This window comes from Chionomys nivalis, chromosome 16 (assembly GCF_950005125.1).
Source record: "Chionomys nivalis chromosome 16, mChiNiv1.1, whole genome shotgun sequence".
Lineage (NCBI taxonomy): Eukaryota > Metazoa > Chordata > Mammalia > Rodentia > Cricetidae > Chionomys > Chionomys nivalis.
The window spans coordinates 28788070-28813005 of NC_080101.1; the positions used below are offsets into that span (position 1 = coordinate 28788070).

At 48.0% G+C, this 24936-nt stretch overlaps 1 protein-coding gene across 1 annotated transcript in view; it reads left to right on the plus strand.

Annotated features, from left to right (window-relative positions):
• B4galt1 (beta-1,4-galactosyltransferase 1) overlaps positions 1–24544 on the plus strand; it is a 46336-nt gene extending 21792 nt beyond the window's left edge. The window contains exons 2-6 of the mRNA XM_057790977.1: positions 6121–6356; positions 17680–17867; positions 21086–21208; positions 23167–23271; positions 23662–24544. Of these exons, the coding sequence (XP_057646960.1) occupies positions 6121–6356; positions 17680–17867; positions 21086–21208; positions 23167–23271; positions 23662–23794 (785 nt within the window). The 3' untranslated portion in view covers positions 23795–24544. The remainder of the gene's footprint in view (positions 1–6120; positions 6357–17679; positions 17868–21085; positions 21209–23166; positions 23272–23661) is intronic.
• The last annotated feature ends 392 nt before the right edge of the window (positions 24545–24936 follow it).

The window sequence follows — 24936 nt, forward strand, 5'->3', positions numbered from 1 at the left end:
GGGGGGTGGGGAGAGGTGAACAGGTTTAGTCATGTCAGATAGGCAGTCCGTGGAGGGATCTAGAGGGTGTGTCCTCCTCCAGAGGCTGAAGGGAAGGTTTGGGGTCAGCTCTCACTTCTAGACTAAAGACCACCTGAGTCTTGTTTTTTGGTTTTTGAGATAGAATCTCACATAGCCCAGGCTGGTCTTGATCCTCTGACCAAGCTTCGCTTCCCAGGTGGTAAGATTATTGGCTTGTGTCGCCAGCCCTGGTTTAATAATGCGTCTCTCCCAAGCCCAGACATCCTGTTGCACTGCCTGGCTGCTTCTGGTGCATTCCTGCCCTTTGGAATCCAGGGGCACCGAGAGGAGAGGCTCCCACACATGCACACCCGTCTGTGGGCCAGCACGTTATTAGGGAGGTCAGAAGAGGGACTGGATGGTGAGATCTGGGACTTGGCCCCAAACACAGATCCAAAACCACAACTCCTAGAGTACCAGCCTCCTAGGCCCTGTCTACTGAACACTCCCCAGATGGTGGGATTTCTTGCTTAGAAAATTTTTGCAAGAAATTTAGAGGCCTGGCACTCGAAGATCTGGGAGGACATTTTTTCAAACATAAAATTAAAAAAAAAAAATCAATCCAGTATCAAAAGCCACCATGTTTTCTTATTTTCCTAAGAAAAAGGACCTTTGAATAGACTATGACCCTCACTTCTGGACTAAAGTCTGCGCCTCCAGTGGATTATTAGCTTGATGTACATGATTTCAGCATTTCTCTTCTTTCTTCTGGTTTTTTCAAGACAGGGTTTCTCTGTGTAGCCCTGGCTGTTCTAGAACTCACTGTGTAGACCAGGCTGGCCTTGAACTCAGAGATCTGCCTGCCTGTGTCTCCCAAGAGCTAGAATTAAAAAATCACTGCCCTGCTGATTTCGGCGGCCGTTACAGTCGTCACCGCCTAGCCTCAGGTAGGGATTATGTCCTAAACCACTCACTGGCCTGTCGGTTGGAAATGGAAATCAGTGACTGTTTACTGAGGCTGGAGGATAGATCCGGTGGCCAACATGAAAGTGGGCCGGTGTTGAGGTTAGCTTAGATTAGCCCTGCTTTTTCTTTTCCTTTTCACTTTTTGGTTTTTTGAGACAAGAGTCTTTTTTTTGTGTAGCCCTGGCAGTCCTGGAATTTGCTCTGTAGATCAGACTGGCCTTGAACTCAGAGATCTACCTGCCTCTGCCTCCCCAGTGCTGGAATTAAAGATGTGTACCACCAAGCCCAGCTTAGCCCTGCTTTTGACACAGGGGCACACGTGTGTCTGGATTTGCTGTGTCTTTTAAGGAAGCAGCGGAATTTGCAGAGCCGAACTCACACATTGAAGTTATTGAGTGACTTACACAAAAGGCCATGACCTGGACTCCCAGCCGCGAGGCCCACGTGGCAGTGCTTGGGCCTGGGGAGCCGAGGACAGCTCACGTCTCATCTGCTTATGTAACCCTGCTTTCCAGCTTTCAAAACCAAGAAAAAACACAAGCCAGCCCAGCGGGGCTGAGGGCCTGTGGAAGCAGACGCCATGCGTCACACAGCCAGGGTGCCTTGGCCCAGCCTGAGCATTGTCACGAAGTTCTCAGGCTTTTGCTGCCCCTTGTACGCTTCCGGTGTCTATAGGCAGTGGCTCCGAGAACTGGTAGCAGAGGCACATGTCTGTGAATGGTGCCAGTCTTCGCCTGCCTGGAGTCCAGCTCCTTGGATTTTCGTATTGAGGTGGAGCTGGGTGTGCAGTGGAGGCTAGCCCCTCAGTACGACAGAAGCTCTGCAACTTCCTGGCTGACATGGGACCCAAGAAGGTGTTCGTCTCTGGGCCTTCTGCTGCTGTGTGCTCTTCACCCTAGAGGCGGGAGCTGCAGGATTCCCAGAATGTGGGGGTCAGAGGTGGGAGTCGGGGAAGAGTTGCCATGTGGAGAGGAGCGTGGGGGTGAGGTATTCTCCATGTATTGGAGGTGTGGGCTGTGAGAATGGAAAAGGCTATGAGTGGCCAAACTCTGTATGGAGCCCCTGGAAGAGCGCATTCCTTGGGCAGCTGGAAACCAGGGAAGGTTTCCTTTATATTTAGTATATACCCAGCAGGGAGCTTCTAGGAGATGGGAACATTCTTGTCTGGCCTCTTTCTCTAGTTCCTCAACTTAGCCCCCTTGGGCTGTCATACAAACTGGCACTCAGTTGGTACTCAGAAAGCACTGGCTGACACAAAGAAAAATGTTCTTGCCTTAACCCAAGGAGAGTTTGTGTAATGTAAACATTCCGGGATAAAGGGCTGGTTTCATTCTTGGTAGGCTCGGAGGGACTTGGTCAGCATGCTTTTCATACCTTTGTGCGTGCATGCGTGTGTGCGTGTGCGTGCAACAGAGGCCGGCAAAAACAGGGACAGAGAGTATTGGAGTTGGGTAGGAAGAGGAGGGAATGGAAGATAGACTGCCCATGTCAGCTCCTCGACTGGATAGGCAGCAATGTTGTTGCCAAGGGAACCCTGGAGGAGAACCAAGTCAAAGGGTAGGTACTGAAGGGTAGCGTGCACATGACCCCGGGTAGGTTAGTTAAGGTGTCTGTGGCACCTGGGTAGCCAGCAGAAAGACAGGGCCTGGGGACAGAATTTGGGGAGTGGGCATTATTTAAAACAGAGACCCGAATGAAAGGGAGAGAGATTGTTACCAAGGAAAGAGGCTGAGAAGGCATGGGTGATAAGCAGGGGGACGTGAGAGGGCACGGCGCTTGATAATTAAGTATTCCTTCTTAGTCATCTCCCCTTTCAGGGCATCCATAGTTTCCTTTCTGCTTGGCCATTGATGCCATCCAGGGAGCAAGGAAGGTGAGAATAGGGTTTCCAGAAGATTCCAGTGTGGGGTCTGTTCTTCCTAGTTTTACCCAGAACTCCAGCTGTCGGGTATCTGTGAGCCCGCAGAGCTCATCTAGTCCAATCTGCAATGTATGGACGGGAAACTAGGCACCTTGAGAGCAGAGGGAATTGTCCAAGGATCACCCAATAAGTCACTGAGGCAGCCGCACTGGGGATCCTGGGGTCCCCTCTCTTATTTGGGGCTCTTTACCTCAGCATCTTTCTGCGGGGACAACACGTGACACTCCCCTGCAGGTGTGTCCTTGGGGAGGCTTGGCAGACCTCACGTGAACTCCTGTCTTCTGGGTTGGTTTCAAAATGCATGAGCAAGGCGGAAGGAAGGTAACTCCGCTGCCTCTTGGGTTCTTGTAAATAGAGTTTTGTTTTCAGTATCTCTAGAACCAATGGACAGTGTAGGAACAGCTGCTGTGGGGTCCCTGAAGGAAGAAGAACCCAGTGATGGGTCATGAATTCACTGTACCTTGGGGTCTCCCAGAGGGAGGTCTTGTCCTAAGATTGGAGAGTTGAGCCTCTAAACTTAGTAGGTCTCGTGGGAAGGGGTGGGGATCCCTAAGAACCTTCATTGCTAGAAAGTGTCAGGTGTGAAAATGGGCCGTCAAGCTCTGTTGTCCAGTTTGCCTGGTAAGAATTATCCGGGGTCTGGGGAGATGGCTCAGTCGTAAAGGGCCTGCTGTGCAAGCATGAGGCCCAAGTTGATATCCCCAGAACCTAGGTTTGGAGCATATACCTGTAGCCCCAGTGCTGGGGCAGGGAACAAGAATAGAGACATGCCCACCCCTAGAGCTCAACCTCAGTGAGAGACCCTGTCTCAGAAACTAAGGTGGAAAGCAATTAAGGGAAAAAAAAAAATGTTGATTCCTGGCCTCCAGACACGCACATACCTGTACACACCCATAGGAACACATACATGTCTATAGCACGCTGATACATTTAAAACCAAAATCTCTTGGGCTTTTTGTTAATTATCCACTTCTGTCCCTCCCAAGGTCAGCTGAGGTGGACTGAGATTGTGTGTTGGTGCCAGTTACCACAGGAAATTCTGTTGATAGGATTGAGGTGTATTGTACCAGGTGGCTACTACCATAGTTCTGGAGCAGAGTACCTGCTCACCTAGGGGGCATCTTGGGAGGTCAGAACAGGGACAGTAGCAATATTATTCAGAACTGGTTCTGCAAGACCCCTGGCCTCCAAAAGGGAGGTCCTAGCCCGGATTCGAGGCACAGCTCTTTTGAGTTTGAGGCTCTCCTTGACTAAGCTCTGTGGTCATCAAGAGAGCCAAGGGATGGAGTTCTGCTGAGGCCTGCCTGTCGGCGCAGAAGTTGGGTGGTTCAGGGCAAGCAGGCCAAGCTAAGGAAATAGGCACCAAGATGGGGAAGATAGGCGAGTGGTAGGCCTTGTTGCCCAGCCTAAGTGTCTGGCCTCACTTTGATTCAAGGCCACACAGCTTTCACCATGAAGGTGATATAATCAGAGCTTCATCTCAGAAGAAAAGAAATTAATGGGAACAGGTCCTGTAATGAAGGACAGAGAGAGACAATTGAGGAGGTTCCCAGGAAAGGGAGAGGAGGTGACAGCTGTGCAGAAATGCTTCCCAGGCAGGGGAGCAGGCTCACAGCTTCCTTTACTAGAAGATTTTAGGAGGCAGCTGCTCTCAGAGCCTGTGAGCAACATTGTTTTTATAAGCAGGACAGATTGGGGCCTCCACAGCGGTGGGCGGAGTACCGGTTCTCACTCATGTATTTCAGGAGACTGATCTGTCAGTGACCCTCCCACAGGGGTTCCTCCCTGTGTTCTAGTGCCTGGTCTGTTTCATGTGTGAAGCTGGCCATGGCACAGTAACAGTTCCCCAAATGACGACATTAGTTCAGTAATGATGTAGATTTAGGAAATGGTAAGCTAGCGAGCTGCAAGGGGTTTCTTGACAGCACGGGTTTTTCAGTGCCTTTGGGTGCTTTCCAGAAGCAGGATTTAGTTGGTGTGACTCCCACCCTGGCTTGTTCTGGGCATAATTCTCCACTGAGCATCTTGCTGGGGCTCATGTTTCTGGAACCTATTTCGAGGATCTCTGAGGATCGTGAAGCACTATGAGCCCGGGCTTGCAGACTTGAATCCTGTGTGTGCCTGAACCACTTTGTGCACAGACTCCTTTCTTCCCTCTGTTCCTGGCCACCATGTCAGAATCTACTATCTGCCTTTCCCGAGTCCTCTGAGCCAAGCACTTTCTTAATGGCCATTTCTTACTGGTCTCTAACCAGAGGACAGAAATTCTGGAGGCATACTGACTTTGCCTTAACAGCTCAGGCAGTCCTGGAACTCACCCTGTTGATCAGGCTGGCCTTGAGCTCACAGAGATCTTCCTGCCTCTGCCTCCAAGTGCTGGGATTAAAGGTGTTATGCCTTGACAGCTGGGAGGGGTTTTTGTTGTTGTTGTTGTTGTTGTTGTTATTGTTTTCTTTCTTTCTTTTTCTTAGTGATCTTTCCAGCTGTTCCCTTTGTTTCCTCTCCTCTCCTCTGGGGTCGCATCGCCTCCTTCCTTCTCCATTGACCCTTCTGCTCCTCACTATCTGCAGTGTGAGTTCCACACGCCATACCCCTCCTTTCTTTCCTCTAGTTAGAATTTTGGTTTCTCCAGTTAGATTTCTCTTTTGTTTTGTTTTCCAGAGACAGAGTTTCTCTGTGTAACTACCCTAACTGTCCTGGAACTCGCTTTATAGACCAGGTTGACCTGAAACTCAGAGATCAGCCTGCCTCTGCCTCCCTAGGTGCTGGGACTAAAGGGCGCCACCACACCCTGCTCAGATTAAGTTTAGAAAGAGCCGAGTTAGTCCTTTGTCTAAAGCCATACAGATGGCAGAGCTGGGTCTCAAGCTCAGGATTTCTGAGAAAAGGCTTTTGCATCTCTGCTCACCAGACTGTACTGCAATAGTCAAGTGGTGTGAGCAGAAATCGATTCCATTTTTTCACAGTGCCACCCAAGTGGAGAGGGTATCTTGGGCAGGGAGTGTTCCAGAGGTAACTGACTGTCTGGGTTTGCCCAGCACTGGGAGTTCCTGGAACAAGGGGCTTCTGAGGTGATCAGTCACACCAGCGCTGGGCATGGACACGCTTTCTGCCACACCCTGTGTCCTCCCTCCTCCAGGAGGAGCTATCTCAAGCTGTGGTCTGGTCAGCTGATGCAGTCTGTGGTGTGGTGGGTCCCGCGGCTGGCTAACGTCTTCCTTCCGCCTCTCCAGTTGGCCCCATGGTGATCGACTTTAATATTCCCGTGGATCTGGAGCTTTTGGCCAAGAAGAACCCAGAGATAAAGATGGGCGGTCGTTTCTCCCCCAAGGACTGTGTTTCTCCTCACAAGGTGGCCATCATTATCCCATTCCGCAACCGGCAGGAGCACCTCAAATATTGGCTGTATTATTTGCACCCAATCCTACAGCGCCAGCAACTGGACTATGGCATCTACGTTATCAACCAGGTGAGGCTTGGGAAGATGGGGCGAGGGAGGTGGAACTCGGGTACACAAACGCCTGTGCAGTTAGTACTAAGGGAAGGGAGTGATTTCATTGACAATCTGGCATTTTACAGTGAAATGCCAACCCTGCCACTACTTCTGCCCTTAATTAAACACGCAGTGAGCTAAGTGCCAAACGGTATGCTTGCTTATTGATATTAGCTCTGCTAGCCAAGCCAACTGGGAAGGCCGTGTTTGAGAAAAAGGCAAAAGGCATCTCCAATTATCACAAAGCACTGATTATCATTTTAAGGTAACTGTATAATTTTTTTCCTACTTTACAAAAATATTACAAACACAATATCCATTTTGTGTCAGACTTTTGAACAACTTTGAAACTGATCAAGCCAGACAGTAAGAGACCTATATCAAGTTGAGGTTGAATGTGTCTCCATACAAGCCGGCTGTGAGTGAGAAGTCTGGGAAGGTCCTATTCCAGAGCCTCAGAGAGTGGTGTAGGTTAGGCTGAGCTTGGCACTGCACTTCAGATCGTGTGTGTCAGGATGCCATCCGCCTAGGACACAAATGCTGAAGACTTTCCAGCCTCTGTCACCAGAGTCTGGAGACCTGAATAGATAGAAGAACCTTTTATAAGGTTCTTTTGAGACAGGATCTCACTATGGAACCCTGACTGTCCTGAAACTCACTTTGTAGACCAGGGCGGCCTCGAACTCACAGATATCTGCCTGCTTCTGCCTCCCGAGGGCTGGGATTAGAGGCATGCACCAAGAACTTTTATAAATAAATAAATAAACAAGCAAACAAACTTTGCTTATTTCAATACGCTTAATGAGAATTACTACTTGTTCCATGAATTTAACTTTGGTATTTCAACTTTATCCCCCATACTTAAATTCATGTTTATATTGTAATATCCTAGGTGTGTTGACAGGTCAGACTTATCTGTGTGCCAGATTTCATTGAAATGTCTTTGAAAAGACAGTTTGCCCCCTCGGTTTCAAGCTCAGCTTTGAGCCTGCTTGAGGTAGTAAGATTGCTAACTGTTTTCTGCTTCCATCAAAGTCAAGGGACTTTGCGTTTCTTCAAGGAAGCTGGGATAGTGTTTGCCTATCTGGCTGAGGGCTCCTGTGACCTGGTGCTGCCTCAGGGATGTTCTAGAGAAGTGTGACATTGCAACATCCTGAAGCTTCCAGCCCACTTTAGACAGCTTGTTAACAATTAAAAATAGTTATGAGCTGGGCCATGGTGGTGCACACTTTTAATTCCAGCACTCAGGAGGCAGAGGCAGGCAGATCGGTGAGTTCCAGGACAGTCAGGGCTGCACAAAGAAACCCTGTCTCGAAAAGGCAAAAAAAAAAAAAAAAAAAAAAAGAGTGATTGCATGATGATTGTCTAATGTTTTGGAAATTTAGAGGAAGAAGAAAGCTGTGCCCTGATAATATAGTACAGGAGTTTCCAAATACATGAGAAGGCAGATCTCATTGTTCAAGAGCCTTCCCATGCCCTGGCACACTGTGACCTCCGGAAGCGTTTCCTGAGCTAGTCTAGACAGAGAGCTGTTTTCCAAGAATGTCTCCAGTGATGAGTGTTCTGTGAGTCACACTTTGGAGAAAACAACCCCAAGCCAGCCCCTCTCTTTTTTCTGTTACTCTCCCTAGGATATACTATGAACTCCTTTCTCTTATTCCCACTTGTACCTTAGTATCAGCAAAAGAATCTTTTGCTGGACAGTGATGGTATAAGCCTTTAATCCCAGCACTTAGGAGGCAGAGGCAGACAGATCTCTGAGAGTCTGAAGCCAACCTGGTCTACAGAGCAAGTTCCAGGATAGGCTCCAAAGCTACACAGAGAAACCCTGTCTTGAAAAATTAAAAAAGAAAGAGAGAGAAGAAAAAGAATCTTTTTTAGGAGTTGGTGTAGCTCAGTGGTAGAATGCCTGCCGAGCATTCAAGTGCCTATCGTTGAGCTTCAGCAGAGCTGCCCATCACTGTCTGCTAGGACTTGCCTAGACCCTAGAGGGCAGGGAGCGAGTTTTCTGCTCAGTGTCACAGCAAAGAGACTCAGAGAGGGTGAATAACAGCAGAGATACATACTGGTCACAAATAAGAGTGGGCTCCAGCTGTACCCCAACCTGGACTCCAAGTTTAATGCCCTTCTACTGGGTCACGGGAGCTCTTTTTGAAGCCATTTAGCCTCTTTCTGGGATGTTTCTCAAAGCCTGGTATCCATGACTGGGGGCAAGCCCCATGCTGGAGAGCCATTTCCCAGTCAGTGATCATGGGCCGACCACATAAGCCTTGCCAACCTGGTTCCCTCCAAGAGAGGAAAGGAAGTTAGTATTTCCTCACTGGGCCTCGAAGCACCTGTTGTGTGGCAAACCCTTAGTAAATATTAGCTGTTTAATAACAGCTAATTACCTTGATTCCGTCTTTCCCCTCTCCCCATTCTTCCTGCCTCTTGCCTCTGCCTGGTACTTTGCTGATAAGTTCTTTATTGTTCTTCCTGCCTCCCGCTTTATTCCCAACACAGTACCAATATCAGGGTCTTGCCTACCACCCGTTGGGACCTCTGTATGGTCAGAAGATAGTAGATACTGGCGTGAGTCAGACGACAGGCCCAGAAGTCTCAGGGACCATGTCTTATCAACTTCTTCAGAAGGGTCCCCCACACAGAAATGAACTCCGACAAGTTTTTATGGTTTATACTTCTGTCTGTAGGAAGCTGCTGACCTTGTTCAATGTAGACTCCCCAGCCACTGTGAAACTTAAAGCTCAAAATAAGTGTGCTGGAGAGTTGTGGGAATGGAGAGTTGTGGGAGGGGCTTCCAGCTGTTAGAGGGGAGCAAGTCTGGCTTTTGTCCTTTGGGTTCTGTTTCTCCTCCTGCCGTAGCATGTGTGGATCCTGTCAGAAATCCTGCACACCCTGCTTAGTGCCATGTCCCACTCTGAGACTTAGATATCCAGCTAAGTCCAGCACTGGGGCGGACCTTGATGTGGAAATGAATGTCAAGATATCAAATAGCAAACAGGATGCTTTCTGTCCCACATAGTTTATAGTCAGGGAAGGACAGAGCCAGGGAATAGGAAGGTGTTGCCACCTGGTAGCACCAACCTTAAATGAAAAAGAAGAAAGAAGAAAGGCCAGATGCTTTGAAGACTGTCTGTCATAAAAAAATCCACACTGTTACACTGGGTCATAATTGTTGCCATCCTTTGTCCCAGACTCGGCAACTAGGAATTGTTTCTGCAGTTTCATTCATTTTGCTTCTGGCACTTCTCATCTCCTCGCTCAGCTACTCCAGACCTTTCTGGTTCTGACCACATCACTTACCTTCTTTAAACCCTTCAACAATGTCCACACTGCCTCAGGCCAGGGCCAGAGTGGTCTGAAACCTTAGCTGGGATACCACCTGGGGACTGGTCCTGACTTACCTCCAGCCACTTCTTCCCCATCCGTCACCCTTCACACAGACACCTGTCCCCTCCTCCTTGTGCCTTTGCTTACACTGCCCCTGCCTCTGTCCATGCCCCCCACCATGACTTTACTGAATGTGTTTTAAGCTTCTCTCCTCTGCCTCATTCCTCTGCCTCAGTAGCTCTGTGAAGCCCCTGGAGTAGAGGTGACTTCTTCCTCTTCACTGTTCTGATCTGCTTGATGCAAGAGACAGTCATATTTTTTGTGCCTCATCTTGACCTTGGATTCCCAGTCCCCAGTCTGACTCATCCCCACATCTCTGACCATGCAGCTCCTCCACAGTCCAGTACGGACTCAGCAGGGTTTGGAATATGGAGAATCTGTCCTTGTGTCCTGTTCATTTATTTCTACCCACACTCAGGGTGTCTGTTCCTGGCTCTCTGGCTGGGTCCATCACTGCTGAAAGCAAAGTCTCCTTTCCTAGCTTGGCCAGATCATGTCCCTTGCAAAATTGGCACTGCCCCTCCCACAGGATCCTTTCCCTGAAGTCCCTGTGAATTGCTGACTAGGACATAGGTTATCTACAGTACATCCCTTGGGTAACCTTCCTTTTCGGGAAAGATACAATATACTTTAGCCCTGTGTTTGTTCATGGTCATAAAACTCATTTTTGATCCTTACACAGTCAATGATTCATACCTGTAATTGTAGTAAGAAAGAGGAGGATTACAAGTTCTAGATCAGCTCCACTACGTAGTGTGTTAAGGCATGGACTACATATCAAGACCAAAATCAAAAGCAAAGTCTCTTGTGTTCCTTTGCATCTTGACTTTCTTGGGTGAGGGCTTCTCATCTGCCCCTGCTATGAAGGCTGCAGAGGTAAGCATGTCATGACCAGTAGCAGAGCTGGGATTAGACAGGTGCTAAGGAATATCCCACTTGTCATGTTTGTTTCCAGAACGTACCACAGGCACTTGCCCATGTGAGACGGGCAGCGATTTATGTGTAATAGCCACAGAGCCCCCGGGAGCCTGTCTCTCTTGTTATGCTTCCAGGCAGACCTGACCGCACAGGCTTTGGGGAAGCGGAAGAGCCCAGCCTGGGCTAGGACGGCAGATGGTGCTTTGGCTGGCTGTGATGTGACTTTGTTCTGTCTCCGTTTTTTTATTTTGAAGATGGTTTGTCAAAAGTGTGTGTGTGTTTGTGTGTATGTGTGTTAGTGCAGATGCCCACAGAGGCCAAAAGAGGCATCAGATCCACTGGAGTTTGAGTTGTGACCAGTTATCAGCCTCCTGATGTGGATACTGGGACCGAAACTCAGGCCCTCTGCAAGAGCAGTGTGTATTCTACACCACAGAGCCATCTCCAGCCCCTGCCTCTGGACTGTTTTAGGCTATCACATGTCATGTCCATCAGCTTGTGGCTGTAGTTTGAGATAGACTTTTGTACCCTCCGTGAGCAAGAAGCGCCATTGCTGCACTTGTCATAGGCTGTGGTCCAGCCAGCAGAATTCCTCTACGAGGTCAGGATCGGTTGTGGTGAGGCATGAGGGTGATTTATGGCCCCCATAGTTATGGCCTCCACAAGGTCAGGATCAGTTGTGGTGAGGCATGAGGGCGGCCTGTGGCCCCCATAGTTCGGCTTCTGCCTTGATCATCTCTGTGTCACCCCTGTCGCTTGTGTCTGCTATTTCCTCCTCCAGCTGGCAGTGGATTGTAGGGGATGGGACTTAGGTAGTGGGAGGGCTCAGGCTCACCTCCCCCCTTTCCTTGGGACATTTGGACCTCTCAGCTTGCTGGCTGGCACAGAGGTGGGGTGGGAAGGCTGGGAGTGTCTGCCACCCAGTCCGAGTGCCACCCTCTGCTCTGCTGTCCCCTCTCTGACCAAGTCTGTGTATTCTCCTGAGCACTTACTGGTACTCAGTTGCTAATGAGTAGCCCTAGATATTGTTCTGGGAAATGCCAGTTTGTCTCTACACGCCCTTGGTTCCACAAACGGGAAATGATAAGTATTTGAACTTCGCCTTGGAACAAGGGTGATCTGGATGGGTCCCTTTCCCTGTGTAGCCTGAAGTTTGCCTGTCACCCATCTCTTTTGCATATGCCTCCTTTTTCCTTTGTCCTTCTAGCGAGGGACTTTTGCCTTTACTTGTTAATCCTGTTAGCAAAGCAAGCTGAAGGAGAAGCTCCTATTTGCGGGCGGGCAGCTTCTTACTCTTCACCCACGTTCTCTTCTGTCCTCTCTGCCTCCTCCAAAGAAAGAAAAGTCGACTTACCTACTGCTGCTCTTCCTAACTACTTCCACCAGCGCCGCCGCCGCCAGTGCCACTGCCACCCTGGTAATGTTCTCACATCTGACACAGTGCCGGGCCTTGCTGGCCAGGGGAAGCTATGAATAAGCCCGTGACAGGGCTGTCCTCCAGCCGTGGGGCCTCCCAGACAAGCACAGGACCGCTGTGGGCTTTCTGGGAAAACATCGAGATCAGTGGAAAGCCAGCTCGTGGTGCAGAGCCCGAGAGACTTCGCTGTCTTTAGAGTAGACCCTGCTAGAGCTCATAGTGTATGTATATAAATGTTATATCTTGCCTTTCTCTTCGGGTCCATATCATTAACATCTTGCCACGCTGTTTCATAGTCTCCATATTCATAACTTCCATGCTTTCATAGTTGTGGATCCCTGAGTTCTACCGTAATTACCGTTCCTTTATTAGAAGCCTGATAAGCAGTGCAAGCACCCTCAAGTGTCAGTTTGCTCTGTCTTGGCTTCTGCGTTCAAGATTGTTTCCCCGGGCTGGATTTTCAGACACAGGATAGGATAGTTAAGAAATACTAATACTGATACAAATAGACAAACTGGTTTTTGAAAGAGAAGTCTTTATTTTAACCTGTGTCTTACACATCCTGAAAGTGTTCAGTACCACCTGTGGCTGTATTCTGCAGAAAGTCTCTGTGCCTTAGGCCCAGAAAGAGGCAAGCCTTCTAAGGCTCTGGCCTCGGAGAAACTGCAGTTCTAAGCTGACCTCCTCATACTCTGTGACTTGGAAAGCAGATGTGCCCCATCCTTTTGAGTGACTGCTTCAGCTAACCAAGAACTGCCTCCTAAACAGTATGGGCCATCCTTCTGAAGGCCTGTGTCTTTCACTCACTGGGTGAAACACTTAAGCCTCAGATTTAAGTTTTGTTGAGGATTGTGTCTAAGCCCAAGACCACCATGTTATGGATGAAAACTAGAACCCACCTGCTAGGAACTCAAAGAAGAATGGCTATTATCCACCACAGTCCCCTCCAGTCTGTCTGCAGTTCTAAGATCCACACCGAGGCTGCAGGGATACCCAAGTCAGAGCTTCCCCAGCCCCAAGTCCTAACCTTCTCACAACCCACTCAGTCGAGGTGGGGGTGGCTTTGTAATGGGGCCACAGCAACCAAATCTCTTCCGTCACAGATATTCGGATTCGTAGAGAATCTGGGGAGCAACTTTGTTGTTGAGCTGTCTTGTGCCAGAGGAGAGGCATGTGTGGCTTATCCCCAGTCCATCTAGGTCTCAGGATGTAGCTGCTGATGGCACACATGGGCCTGCATTCCTGGAAGGCAGAACGGTTGGGCAGAATGAATATTCGAGAGGTTGTTGGGACATGGAAAAGGTGAACCATGGCTTTCTGTGGCTGCTCCTCTGGCCTTTGTTGCAATCAAGGGACATCTCCTCTTGTCTTTCCTAGTTGCCCTCGAGATTTTTCTGAGTCTACTAGACTAGACTCTAGTACCTATCCTGTCCTCCTTCTCCCCCAAAAGGCTCTTAGAAGAACACACTCGTAGGGACAGGGGCCTGAGAAGGAAGTGGAGCCTCTGAGAGCTTAGAGGAGGAATTGAAAACTACTTCCTAGGCTTGCCAGTTGTGCGTGGATCATAAAACAGCCTTCTAATGGGCTGGTCTCCCTGCCTTTACTTGGATTGAGACACAAATCCCACCCTGATATGCAAAACATAGTGTAAGGCTCCCTGTGGCCTAGATGGGAAGCCAGAACCTTTGAGTCCCTCAGCAAGGGCCCACCCTCCTCTCTGCCTATGGACTGGCCCACCTCCATCTCTGTTGTGAGTTCTTGTAATTTTGAAAATGTTCCTAGTTCTTCACATCCTCTTACTGTCTGGTGCCTTTCTGCACCCCCACCCCATCTCCACACCCAGAATGGCTGCTCTCATCTGCAGCCTCTCAGTTATTCAGAGATTTGAGCTATTTCTGGCCTCTCTTCTTTCTTCCTGTTTCTCCCTCTAATTAGGAAAAGGTAGCTATAATCTTGTCTACCAATGTAAAGTATGGGAAGAAGCTCACTTTTAAAAACTGGGTCATGCTGGTCATGGTGGTGGTGCATGCCTTTAATCCCAATTTCTGTGATTTTGAGATTTTGAGGCCAGCCTGTTTCACACAGTAAGATCCTGTCTCAAAATACCCTAAACAGACCAAAAAAAAAAAAAAAAAAAAAAAATAGGGTTATTTTTTAGAGAGCCACTTGCTTCGGTGTGAAGCTTCCTTTCCACACGCAGTCTTCCCCTGTGCGTTCCCACACTTAACCTTGGTCTCTGAAGGATCCCTTTCTTCTGCTGCTGGAGTCTCCATCTCATGAGCCTCAGGCTCACTCAGTTAAGCCTAATCCTTTTTAGAATTCCCTGTCAGAGAAGCAGGAATTGATGGACTATTGAAGCTGGCAAGAAAGGTCATGAGTAAACTCTAAAGAAGTCAGAGTCCCCAGGAGTGTTAAAAAATAGCCACGGGACTCAAGAATCATTCTGATAGTTCCAGACGGATGAAAAACCTGTTTCCATAATTGTGGTAGTAGCTAAATTGTAACCAGGTAGGGTACTAAGGCCTTTTAAGACCTATTTTATTAATTACAACTCATCTGGTATCTTCCCATGTAACAAAGCAGGAAACTGAGACCAGAGGTGCGGTTTCCCCATTCACTTCACTGGAAATGGAGCAAAGTGTGTGTCTTGTCTCAGCTGGGATATTCGGCCTGACCTGGCGTCAGGTGCTTGATGAGTTTGAGTGAGTGAAGTGGCAGGAGGTTTGTGTGAGGAGGGGTGAGAAGAAGGCTTGGGGGAGGGGTCCTCCCATCTCTCGGGAGATGGAGGGGTACATTTTAGAAAAAGATGATTGGAAGCTGACACACAGTAGCATGGATGTTTAATCCCAGCACTCATGAAGCAGAGGCAGGTAAACCTCTGATCTGAGGCCAACCTGGTCTACAGAGCGAGTTCCAGGACAGTCAGGACTGTCACACAGAGAAACTCTGTCTTGAACCCCGACCCCCTCCCCCCGCCAAAAAAAAAGATAGTTGGGTTTGCCATGCTGTTGTTCTTACCAAGAAAGGTCAGCATTTCACTCAAAGAAACCTAGAAAATACTTTACTTTTCTGCAGTCTCAAGGGAGGAAGAGGAAGACACACACATTCTGCCCAGCTTCCCGTTTCAGGTTCCTGGTGGGCCACAGCACACCTGCTCAACTGTACTGTCTACTTCCTCTCTTCCTTGTTCTTACAAGTAACTGGTTGGGAAGGAGGCTTAGGAGAAAGAATGTGGTTCAGGTTATTTGGAAAATTGTCTGACCAGTTCTAAATCTGGTCCAGATGCCAAGGTCCTTTCTGAGCTAAAGGGAGTGTGTTACACGGCCCTAAGCCAAAAGCAGGTCTCCTGGACTTCTCCAGGCTGCGACTGTTTACGGCCTATGGGTCCAAGTTCTTAGCTCCTGGAAGGTGTCCACTACCAGCCCCAGGCCGCGATTAGATCAGTGGGTCTTATGGGGTGGAGACGGCCACCAGGAGCCCCCACCCCAGGTGGTGGGAGTGTACCCCCAGAGTCTCCTACAGAGGGGTTAGAGGCTTTGGGAATGTGTCCCTGTCACTTGTTAGGAAAGCTATCGTTGGGGCTTTGTGCTCCTAAGTGTAATTAGGCTTGGGACAGTGGTTGTTAAAAGATTGCCAAGATGAACTAGGCGGTAGTGCGCACACCTTTAATCCTAGCACTCAGGAAGCAGAGGCAGGCAGATCTGAGCCTGGTCTACAAAGCAAGTTTCAGGACAACCAGGACTATTACACAGAGAAACCCTGTGTTGGAAAAGGAAAAAAAAAAAAAAGGATGTCAAGATGATCAAGCCATGCACCACAAGGGTAGAAACAATTACTCTATGCCTTGTACAATATGTTGTTATGGTAACAGGAGTTCCCATAACTTCTCAGTTTTTCTATTCATTTTCTACTCTTTGGACTTTTTGCCCCATGTCTTACATGAAATTACTTGAACCCAGGATTTCTGATCAAGTCTTTACGGTAGAGGGTAGAGCAGCCAAAGAACACAGTGTTCCTTTGGGCACAGCTTTCTTTCACTGTGCATAGTTGAAGGGCTTTGTTAGGGCTGGAGAAAGGAGCTCTTGTGTGCTAAGTGGTTTCCTAATTTATTCATTGTTTGCTGACTTCCTGGTACCTGCCTTTCTCTGAGTAGTTTGTTTCTGTTATCTACCTGATGGCCTGTGGTACCAGCTTCCCAGTTTTCATCCAGGCATAGGGAGAGAGGACTACAGGCCCTTGTGGGACAGTGGTCCTCAAAGTGGAGGTCCCAGGCTCTTGATCCCAAGAGTTCCAGGGAAAAGAGCCCTATAAACAGGGATTCCAAAGTGTGGGGCTTCGGTGCCTCATGGCACGGCTACAAGGTCGGAAGGAAAGCACATGTTCAGGAAGGGCCCTATGAGCTGCTTAGTGTCGAGGGCAGCAGAGCTGATGCTGGGGCCATCTCTGCTAACCTTGGACAAGGAGCTGTAAGAGAAGACACCCCCAGAGGAACCATCAAGGAGCTGCTTTGGTGGGAACTTTACAGAAAGTGCCACCATCTGCCTCTGTACATTGAAACTTGTCCATCAGTCTGTCCATCCATCCAGTCCAATCCATTCATCCATCACATCTATCTATCTATCCATCCATCCATCCATCCAATCTATCCATCCGTCCGTCCGTCCATCCATTGTTCATCCATTCATCAAGCTTGACAGCAACTATTATGTTTTTATTTTATGACAGTGGGGCACTAGGTGAATAAAACACAAAAGTGTAAGTTCTTTATCACGCTTATTTTCATGGACAATTCTGGAAATACACAGGTAAGTCATTAAAATATAAAGTATCTTCTCTGCCATCAGACTTGGCAACATGGGCCCATCAGCTGGATGGAAGCAGGCGCTTTGTCTGTAGCTCTAACGTGTGTCCAACGGCTTCCTGCTACCCACTCTTAACGTCATGAGGGTGAGGACTCAGTGGGCTCCACCACATTCCCGCAGCACCTAGTGCTGATCTGACATTCATGTAGAAGTCCAAAAATATGACAGTCGGGCACCTCATTTTCACTGTTTTTCCCCTGGAGTCTGTTTGTAGTAATGTAAATAACATATGACATATGTTTAAATGCCTTTTCACCTTTTCTTTTAGAGTTACAGACAAACACACACACACACAATAACACACACACACACTTTAAAACAGAGTCTTACTGTATTCCAAGCTGCTCTGAAATTTTCTGTTCAGCCCTGGCTGGTCTCAGACTCATATTCTACATACTTGTTTGACCAGTTCCCCAGGGATGCTTATGTAACTGGCGCAGTCTGCTGCAGCGATGCCCACTTCACAGTGAACAGTACTAGTCAGTCACAGGTTGTCACATGCCTGTAAGCCCTTCTCCCAGACAGATTCCAGGAGTGGGGTTGTTGACTCAGAGGGCTGACACTCAGGACTGACGTGTGCAGTGAGAGCAGAAAGATGAGGCCCGCCAGTTAACTGATGACCATGTGTAGCAGATAAGTCACTGGTCCTTGTGAGTGTTCTCTTCAAAGGTCTTGTGGATCTGATACCAACCACTTCTTGTTTCTGCACCAGGCTGGAGAAACCATGTTCAATCGAGCTAAGCTCCTCAATATTGGCTTTCAAGAGGCCTTGAAGGACTACGACTACAACTGCTTTGTGTTTAGTGATGTGGACCTCATTCCGATGGATGACCACAATTCCTACAGGTGTTTTGCGCAGCCAAGGCACATTTCTGTTGCAATGGACAAGTTCGGGTTTAGGTAAGACATATTCAGCAGGAGCCTGCCTCAAATGTGCTACGTTTTAGGTGTGGTCTGTTTCCAAGAAGAACATGGGCTTCCACTCAAACATGGGGCTCTAGGTTTTCTGCCAAAGAGCTGGTGAAGAGGCCAGATATTCCTGTCCCCAGGGGCAGCAGTGTGATCCAAACCTTATTGACACGTGTGGAGCATAGCCTTACGGTCAGTTGTTTAATCTGAAAAGTCCAAAGGCCAGGAATAGTATGTGTGTGGATAAAAGTGCACACCTTTAATTCCAGCACTCCAGGTGTAGTAATAGGAGCGGCGGGGCTGTGTTTCGTCTTAAACATTGTTTGGCCCATTAGCTCCAGCCTCTTATTGGCTAGCTCTTACATTTTGATCTAACCCATTTTTAATATTTTGTGTAGCACCTTGAGCTGGCTTACCAGGAAAGATCTTAACCTGCGTCTGTCTGGAGTGGGAGAATCATGGCGAGCGACTCCCTGACTCAGCTTCTTTCTCCCAGCTTTTTGTTCTGTTTACTCCACCCACCTAAGGGTTGGCCTATCAAATGGGCCTAGGCAGTTTCTTTATTGGGTGGATCTCTACAGTTGAAGGCTAGCCTGGGTACATACCGAATTCTAGGACAGACAGAGCTTTGTGCTAAGACCCTATCTAAAAAAAAAAAAAAAAATCTAAGTAAGTAAATAGGTTGCATTTTTGTTTCACAATTGACATCCTTATTTGCACTAAGCATGGAAATCTTCAAATTACTCATATTTGAAAAGTATTATCTTTCCTTCGTTAAGTAAACTGAAGCTCCAGGAAGCTGTCTGCAGCTACTTGGTTCAGGCTGGGCCCGCGTATACTTGACCTGTGCAGACAGCCTTTGTGGGTATACAGCTGCTCTCTGTCAGGCTCGGTTATTCTATCCTCTCTTTCTCCTTCCCTTGATGGGGGGCATGAGCCATAGCACCGTCAAGAACAGGGACTCCCTATGTCAGAGCTGTTCAGGTCTAAACAGAGGGTCACATTTAGGCTCTTTGGGAACTAATCTGTGCCCACTTGTCTTCCTTCCTCCTTCTGGGTGTCTTCCCTTTAACGGGTTTATTCTTTGACCATCTAATTCCTCTCTTGAAGTGTGATGATGCGGCCCAAGTAACCACTGATTTCGTTACTGTACCGCCAGCAGTGACTTACAAACATCCTGTGATGTTTGGTAAATAGATCAGGTATATAAGAAAAACAACAGATAGCAAAACTGAGTTTAGTCAAGATAACAGGTACTTCCAGTGAAACAGGAATCTGTTTTTAGAATAGCATTGATTAAAAAGACCAGTTACTAGCCTAGCCACCTTTGCTTAACCGACATTAACGATCTAGGCATATGAGCTGGAGCCATAGCTCAGTGATGGAGTAGTTGCCTGGCATGCTTGAGGCCCTGAATTCAGATCCCAGATAGCATCTTAATCTGAATTCATTGCTTTAGATTTATTCAAGCAGAACCCCAGGGACCTTTGAAAAATAGTCCTTCCAAGTCAGTGAAAGTGTCTGTCCCTGTAATTGTGACCACTGGGGAACTGAGGTCGGGAGGGTCATCTGTCCGAAGCTGTCCCAGGTGACTTAGGGAGTGAGACCAGGATGAGGTGTGCGTGTGGTGCATGTGTAATGGGGTGTGCGTGTGGTGCGTGTATAATGGGGTGTGTGTGTGGTGCGTGTATAATGGGGTGTGCGTGTGGTGCGTGTATAATGGGGTGTGTGTGTGGTGCGTGTATAATGGGGTGTGCGTGTGGTGCGTGTGTAATGGATGGGGTGTGCGTGTGGTGCGTGTGTAATGGATGGGGTGTGCGTGTGGTGCGTGTATAGTGGGGTGTGCGTGTGGTGTGTGTATAATGGATGGGGTGTACGTGTGGTGTGTGTATAGTGGATGGGGTGTGTGTGTGGTGCGTGTATAGTGGGGTGTGCGTGTGGTGTGTGTATAATGGATGGGGTGTGAGTGTGGTGTGTGTATGATGGGGAGTAGGGTCCGAGTTCCAAACACTGTGGCAGGTAACTGTAGTCTTAGCACTTGGGAGGCCAAGAAAGGCAGGAAAATTGTGAGTTCAAGTTGGCCTGGGATACAAAGTGAGACCCTTGTCCACACACAACTTCCTCCCCAGAAAGAAAAGGAACCACTACCATCTTCAGATGTGTCTTCTGGTGGTTTGGTTGGCGTTTTCCTTAGTTGACAGTCACGGTAGTAGGCAACAGGGGGAAAAGAATCCTCAATGAGGAATAGCCTTCAGTGTTAACAGTATTTGGGGGTCCCTATTCTCAGTCTCTCTGGAGTCCAGCAGAAACCTAAATGTCGTTTGGAGCTGTGCTTAGGGTAACAGGAAACTGAAGACTTTGAGGGCCTTGGGGCAGAGGCTAACTTTCCTAACCATGACAGTGTTATAAAATACATATATATATGGGTAAATACATTTATATCTATATTTATATCTATCTATCTATCTATAAAAGATAGATAAAAGTGCATAGAAGAACAAAAGGCACCATGACTCAGTACTTGGAAAAGTACTAGAAAAGTAGGCTCGTCATCTTGCTAAGTCAGGATAAAATTTGAGGCAGTTTCCAGAGATGTAGCTGCCATGGTTAGGGTCTTTGGAAGAGAGAGAGATTGGTAGACATGGAGAACAAAAAAGCATGGTGTGGCCATGGGCAGAGCGGCCTGAATGAATGCGTCTTTGCAGGAACAAGGTAACAGAAAGCAGATTCCAGAGCCACAGTAGCAGAACTGCTTAGCCTTCCTGGAACCGACTGGTGTTCTATATAAGCGTAGATATAGTACTGTACTCTTGGGGGAAACTTCTATAGACCTGTGTCTCTAAGAGAATCTGAACATGGATACAAAAGCAAAAGGTACCATTTGTTTCGGGGCTGGAAAGATAGTCAACAAATAAACTAGCTTTCTAAAGGGGAGGGGGGAAAAGCAAATTAAATAAAGATTTCCTCTTAGTAACTAAAAAAAAAGCTTCAAAAATATTCACTGTGGCCAGGTGCCTTTAATCCCAGCACTTGGGAGATAGGTAGGCAGATCTCTGAGTTCAAGGTCAGTCTGGCCTAAGCGGTGAGTTGTAGGCCTCCGGGGATACAGAGACCTTGTCTTAAAAGGAGAGATAAAAGTTGGTGTATTCCAGTCCTCGCTTGAGTCAGAGCTTACTAACCCGGCCTCTGTGTGTGTGCTTCCTCCCCAGCCTGCCCTATGTTCAGTACTTTGGAGGTGTCTCTGCTCTCAGTAAACAGCAGTTTCTTGCCATCAATGGATTTCCTAATAATTACTGGGGCTGGGGAGGAGAAGATGATGACATTTTTAACAGGTAATGCTCACAGTTCCTATCTCTCTGGCTTCACTTCCAGTTTTGAGTCAGTGCTCGGTTATTCTGGGAGGATTAACACCCGGGAGGGAGCAGCCCCCACTCCGCCCCTGCGTGTAGGTCCTTGCTCTTATAGGTCCTCCAAGTGCATCGCAGAGCCCTTAGAGAAATAGGCTTCTGGGGTTTTTACAACAGCGCTGGGAAATGTAAGCTGGCAGTGGATAGAGGGGCAGGTTTACTTTGACTTCCTACATGGGCTTTGCTTTCTTTACCAAAGAAGCAAGCAGACCTGTGTCCTATGTAAAGAGCTGGGGAGATGACTCAGAGGGGAAACCACTTCCCTTTGCGAGCATGAGAGCTGCAGCCTCAGCAGCCTTGCGGAGCCAGATGTGCACCAGCGCGACTGGAACATGGGGACGGGGGCCCCAGATCGGAGGCTCTTCTTTTAAGGACTTTGCATCTCACTCCAGTCCCTTTTTGGTAGAACGCAAGTTTCCTCCCACAGAATCTTTGTGCTGTATTGTTATTTTGGAAATTTTAACCACAAACAAGAAAAGACAGAGTAGGGGGCTGGAGCAATAGCTCAGCAGTTAAAAGCACATAACAGTTATGCAGAGAACCCAGATTTTGTTCCCAGCACCCATCTCAGGTTTAGGTGTTTCACAGCTGCCTGTAACTCCAGCTCCAGGGGATCCAGGGCTTTTTTCTGGAGTCTGAAGGCATCTGCAGTCAGATGTATACGCACACACACACACACACACACACACACACTAATTAAAAATAAAAGGCATCAGGCAGGCAACGGTAGAGCACTTGGGATGCAGAGGCAGGCGGATCTCTCTGAATTCAAGGCTAGTTTGCTCTACAGAGTGAGTTCCCTGGCAGCCACAGTTACATAGTGATACCATTACTCAGTAACAGTTTAGTGAGCCTGGTCCATGCTCATTATGCCGTGACCAGTCTTACCACATCCACAGCCCCAGTCACTTTTAAAAACGTGCAAACCCAGCCAGGTGGTGGTGGCGCACGCCTTTAATCCCAGTACTTGGGAGGCAGAGGCAGGTGGATCTCGAGGCCAGCCTGGTCTACAAAGCAAGTTCCAAGACAGCCAGGACTGTTATACAGAGAAACCCTGTCTCGAAAAACCAAAAAAAAAAGCAGGTGGTAAAATCCATCTGGGAGCCAACCTGAACCCATTACCCGAATTGAGATACATTTGATGAGTTAGCAGAGGTATCTGTCAGAAGAACATCCATGCCATTCAAGGTTACCGCTGTGTTAGAACTTGCCGAAGCTCCAAGTCCTTAATAAGGACCTTGAGAAAACACTTGAGTATCAGAGTGTGCAAACTGGTTATCAAGTGTGCACACCTGAGTGTCTGTTGCATACAGAGCATGGAAAGGCCCATCCAGCAGGGAAGATGCTAAGCACCTTGACACAGGGTTCAGACGCACCTACTTCCTCAGCACCTTCCCTGGGCAAGCCCTCTGGAGTGCTGTGGCAGTGCACAGAGCTGATGGCATACCAAAGGGCTGGGGAGGGAAGAGACATTTGAGGGCAGGACTAGAAAGATGGAGCAGTACATGGATGGAGTAGCTCTCCAAGAGATAAAGGTTTTATGCACCTGCTTACTGTATTCCAAACATGAAGATGAACCCACAGGGAAAACATTGCCAGAAACATGCAACTCACCCATCTCGGCCAGTCTGCTCCTATCTTGGATATTTGATGCTTTGATTTGGGGCAGACACTACAAATTGCAGAATCGGTCATTTCAGGATATTGGGAAGGAGTCTAAATTTTAACTAAAGTCTTTCTGGGCTATGTCCCGGCATGCTGCTGAGGGGCTGAGCTTAGTGAACAGGTGTTAGGTCCATGGATGAGTGCAGTGTCCCAGCTGGGCTGCTAGAGCCACCACACCTTATGACAGCTTTGGTGACAGTTGTCCCTTCACTCTGCAGAATAGTTCATAGAGGCATGTCTATATCGCGCCCAAATGCTGTGGTCGGAAAGTGTCGCATGATACGACACTCAAGAGACAAGAAAAATGAGCCCAATCCTCAGAGGTATGTCCTGTGTGTGTCCTCTTTTGGTTAATGTTAGATTTATTTGATAGTATGTATATGAGTGTTTTACCTGCACCTAAGTATGTGCACTACATGTGTGCCGGCTGCCCTTGGAGGTCAGAAGAGGTCATCTGGTTCTCTGGAACCATTGTACAGGTTTCCTCTGCAAGGGTAGCCAGTGCCATCTTTCCAGCTCCCTGTTCATTCTTAGTCATTCTTGCTTCTTTAAAGCTGGGCAGGCCTGTAAGTCAGAGGCTTTGCACAGAGCCTGGCCCTCCATCAGTGGTAATCATCCTGGGCCAAGGGCTGTTGGGGAGGATGTCCAGATGTTGACCAGTTTCTCAAGATTTATGTTTTAAGCCATTTCCTTTGCTCCTTTTCTCCTGGTAGGTTTGACCGGATTGCGCACACAAAGGAAACTATGCGTTTTGATGGTTTGAACTCACTTACGTACCAGGTGTTGGAAGTACAAAGATACCCATTATATACCAAAATCACAGTGGACATCGGGACACCGAGATAGCATTTTGGAACAAAATAAGAGACCTGAAAATGGCCAGGGACCTCAGACGTGTGTCTCTGCCAGTCGACTGGGCTGGTCCCTCGCATTTGTATAATCCGAATGATAGTTGTCCTTGCTATCATCCAGACGTCTTTCCAGATGCCCAGGGTGAATGTAATGTTTGCCTTGAACCTGGCTGGACACTGGATGAGATTCTACCAGGTGTTGGTCAGTGGGAAAAAGGTCAGCCTTCGGAGGCTTCACCTCTCCAAAGACGCAGAGCTGTGCACAGAGCATAACTGAGTGACTGTGGCTCCCGTTCCCACTGCTGAAACATGGGGAAGACTTGGCTTTAATCGGTGACGTTTATACTCTATGACAGATTGGAGGCTGCTGCTGGATTCAGATTGATGTGATATTCTTGGATTTTTTTTTTATACAAAAATCAAATTTCAATCAGTCTCATGTTCTGTGCCTGTCCTACGTTCTCTCATTGGTGTGCAGCTTGATGCATGCCAATGTGTGCTTTCTTAGCAAAAGAAGTTTAAAACTTGAGCCTGGAGCTTGGTGCCCTGTTAGGGTGTGGATTCCGAGGCCTTGCCCTCGGAGCAGGGGCCTTGGGTACTCTCAACTCACATGGCCTGTCTTCAAATCCCTGTCTGATTTCTGAATGTAAAGTTTTGGGGGTTTGGGGGGGCTTGTTTGTTTGTTTATTTGTTTTTTAAGAAGCAGTTTGCAGTGTTTTAAAGAATAAATTGAGTTCTGATTATGCTATAGCTTGTTTTTATGTTGATCCAAATTGAAATAGCTATTGAGTGTTAAGTCATGACACTTTATTTTTCTAGGCATGTTATGTAAACTTGAATTTCCTATATATTTTTATTGTGGTATGTTAAATGTGGGGAAGTGATTGAGTATTTTTTAGGGAGAAAAATAATGTATGCTGTAGTGGTCACAAATAAGCCTCTGATTAGGCTGGCAGGCCAGGCTTTGTGAAGAGCAAAATTTCCCTCAGGTCCCCTGATGGAGGGCAAAGCCTACAGGTCAGCGTTATCCTGCCAGACCTCTGGGTCGGGAATTCAGGAGACTTGGTAGAACTCCCTCTCCACCTCTGGGGAGGGGGCTCGGTTTCCCAGACCCACTCAGTGCCCTAGGCTTGACTA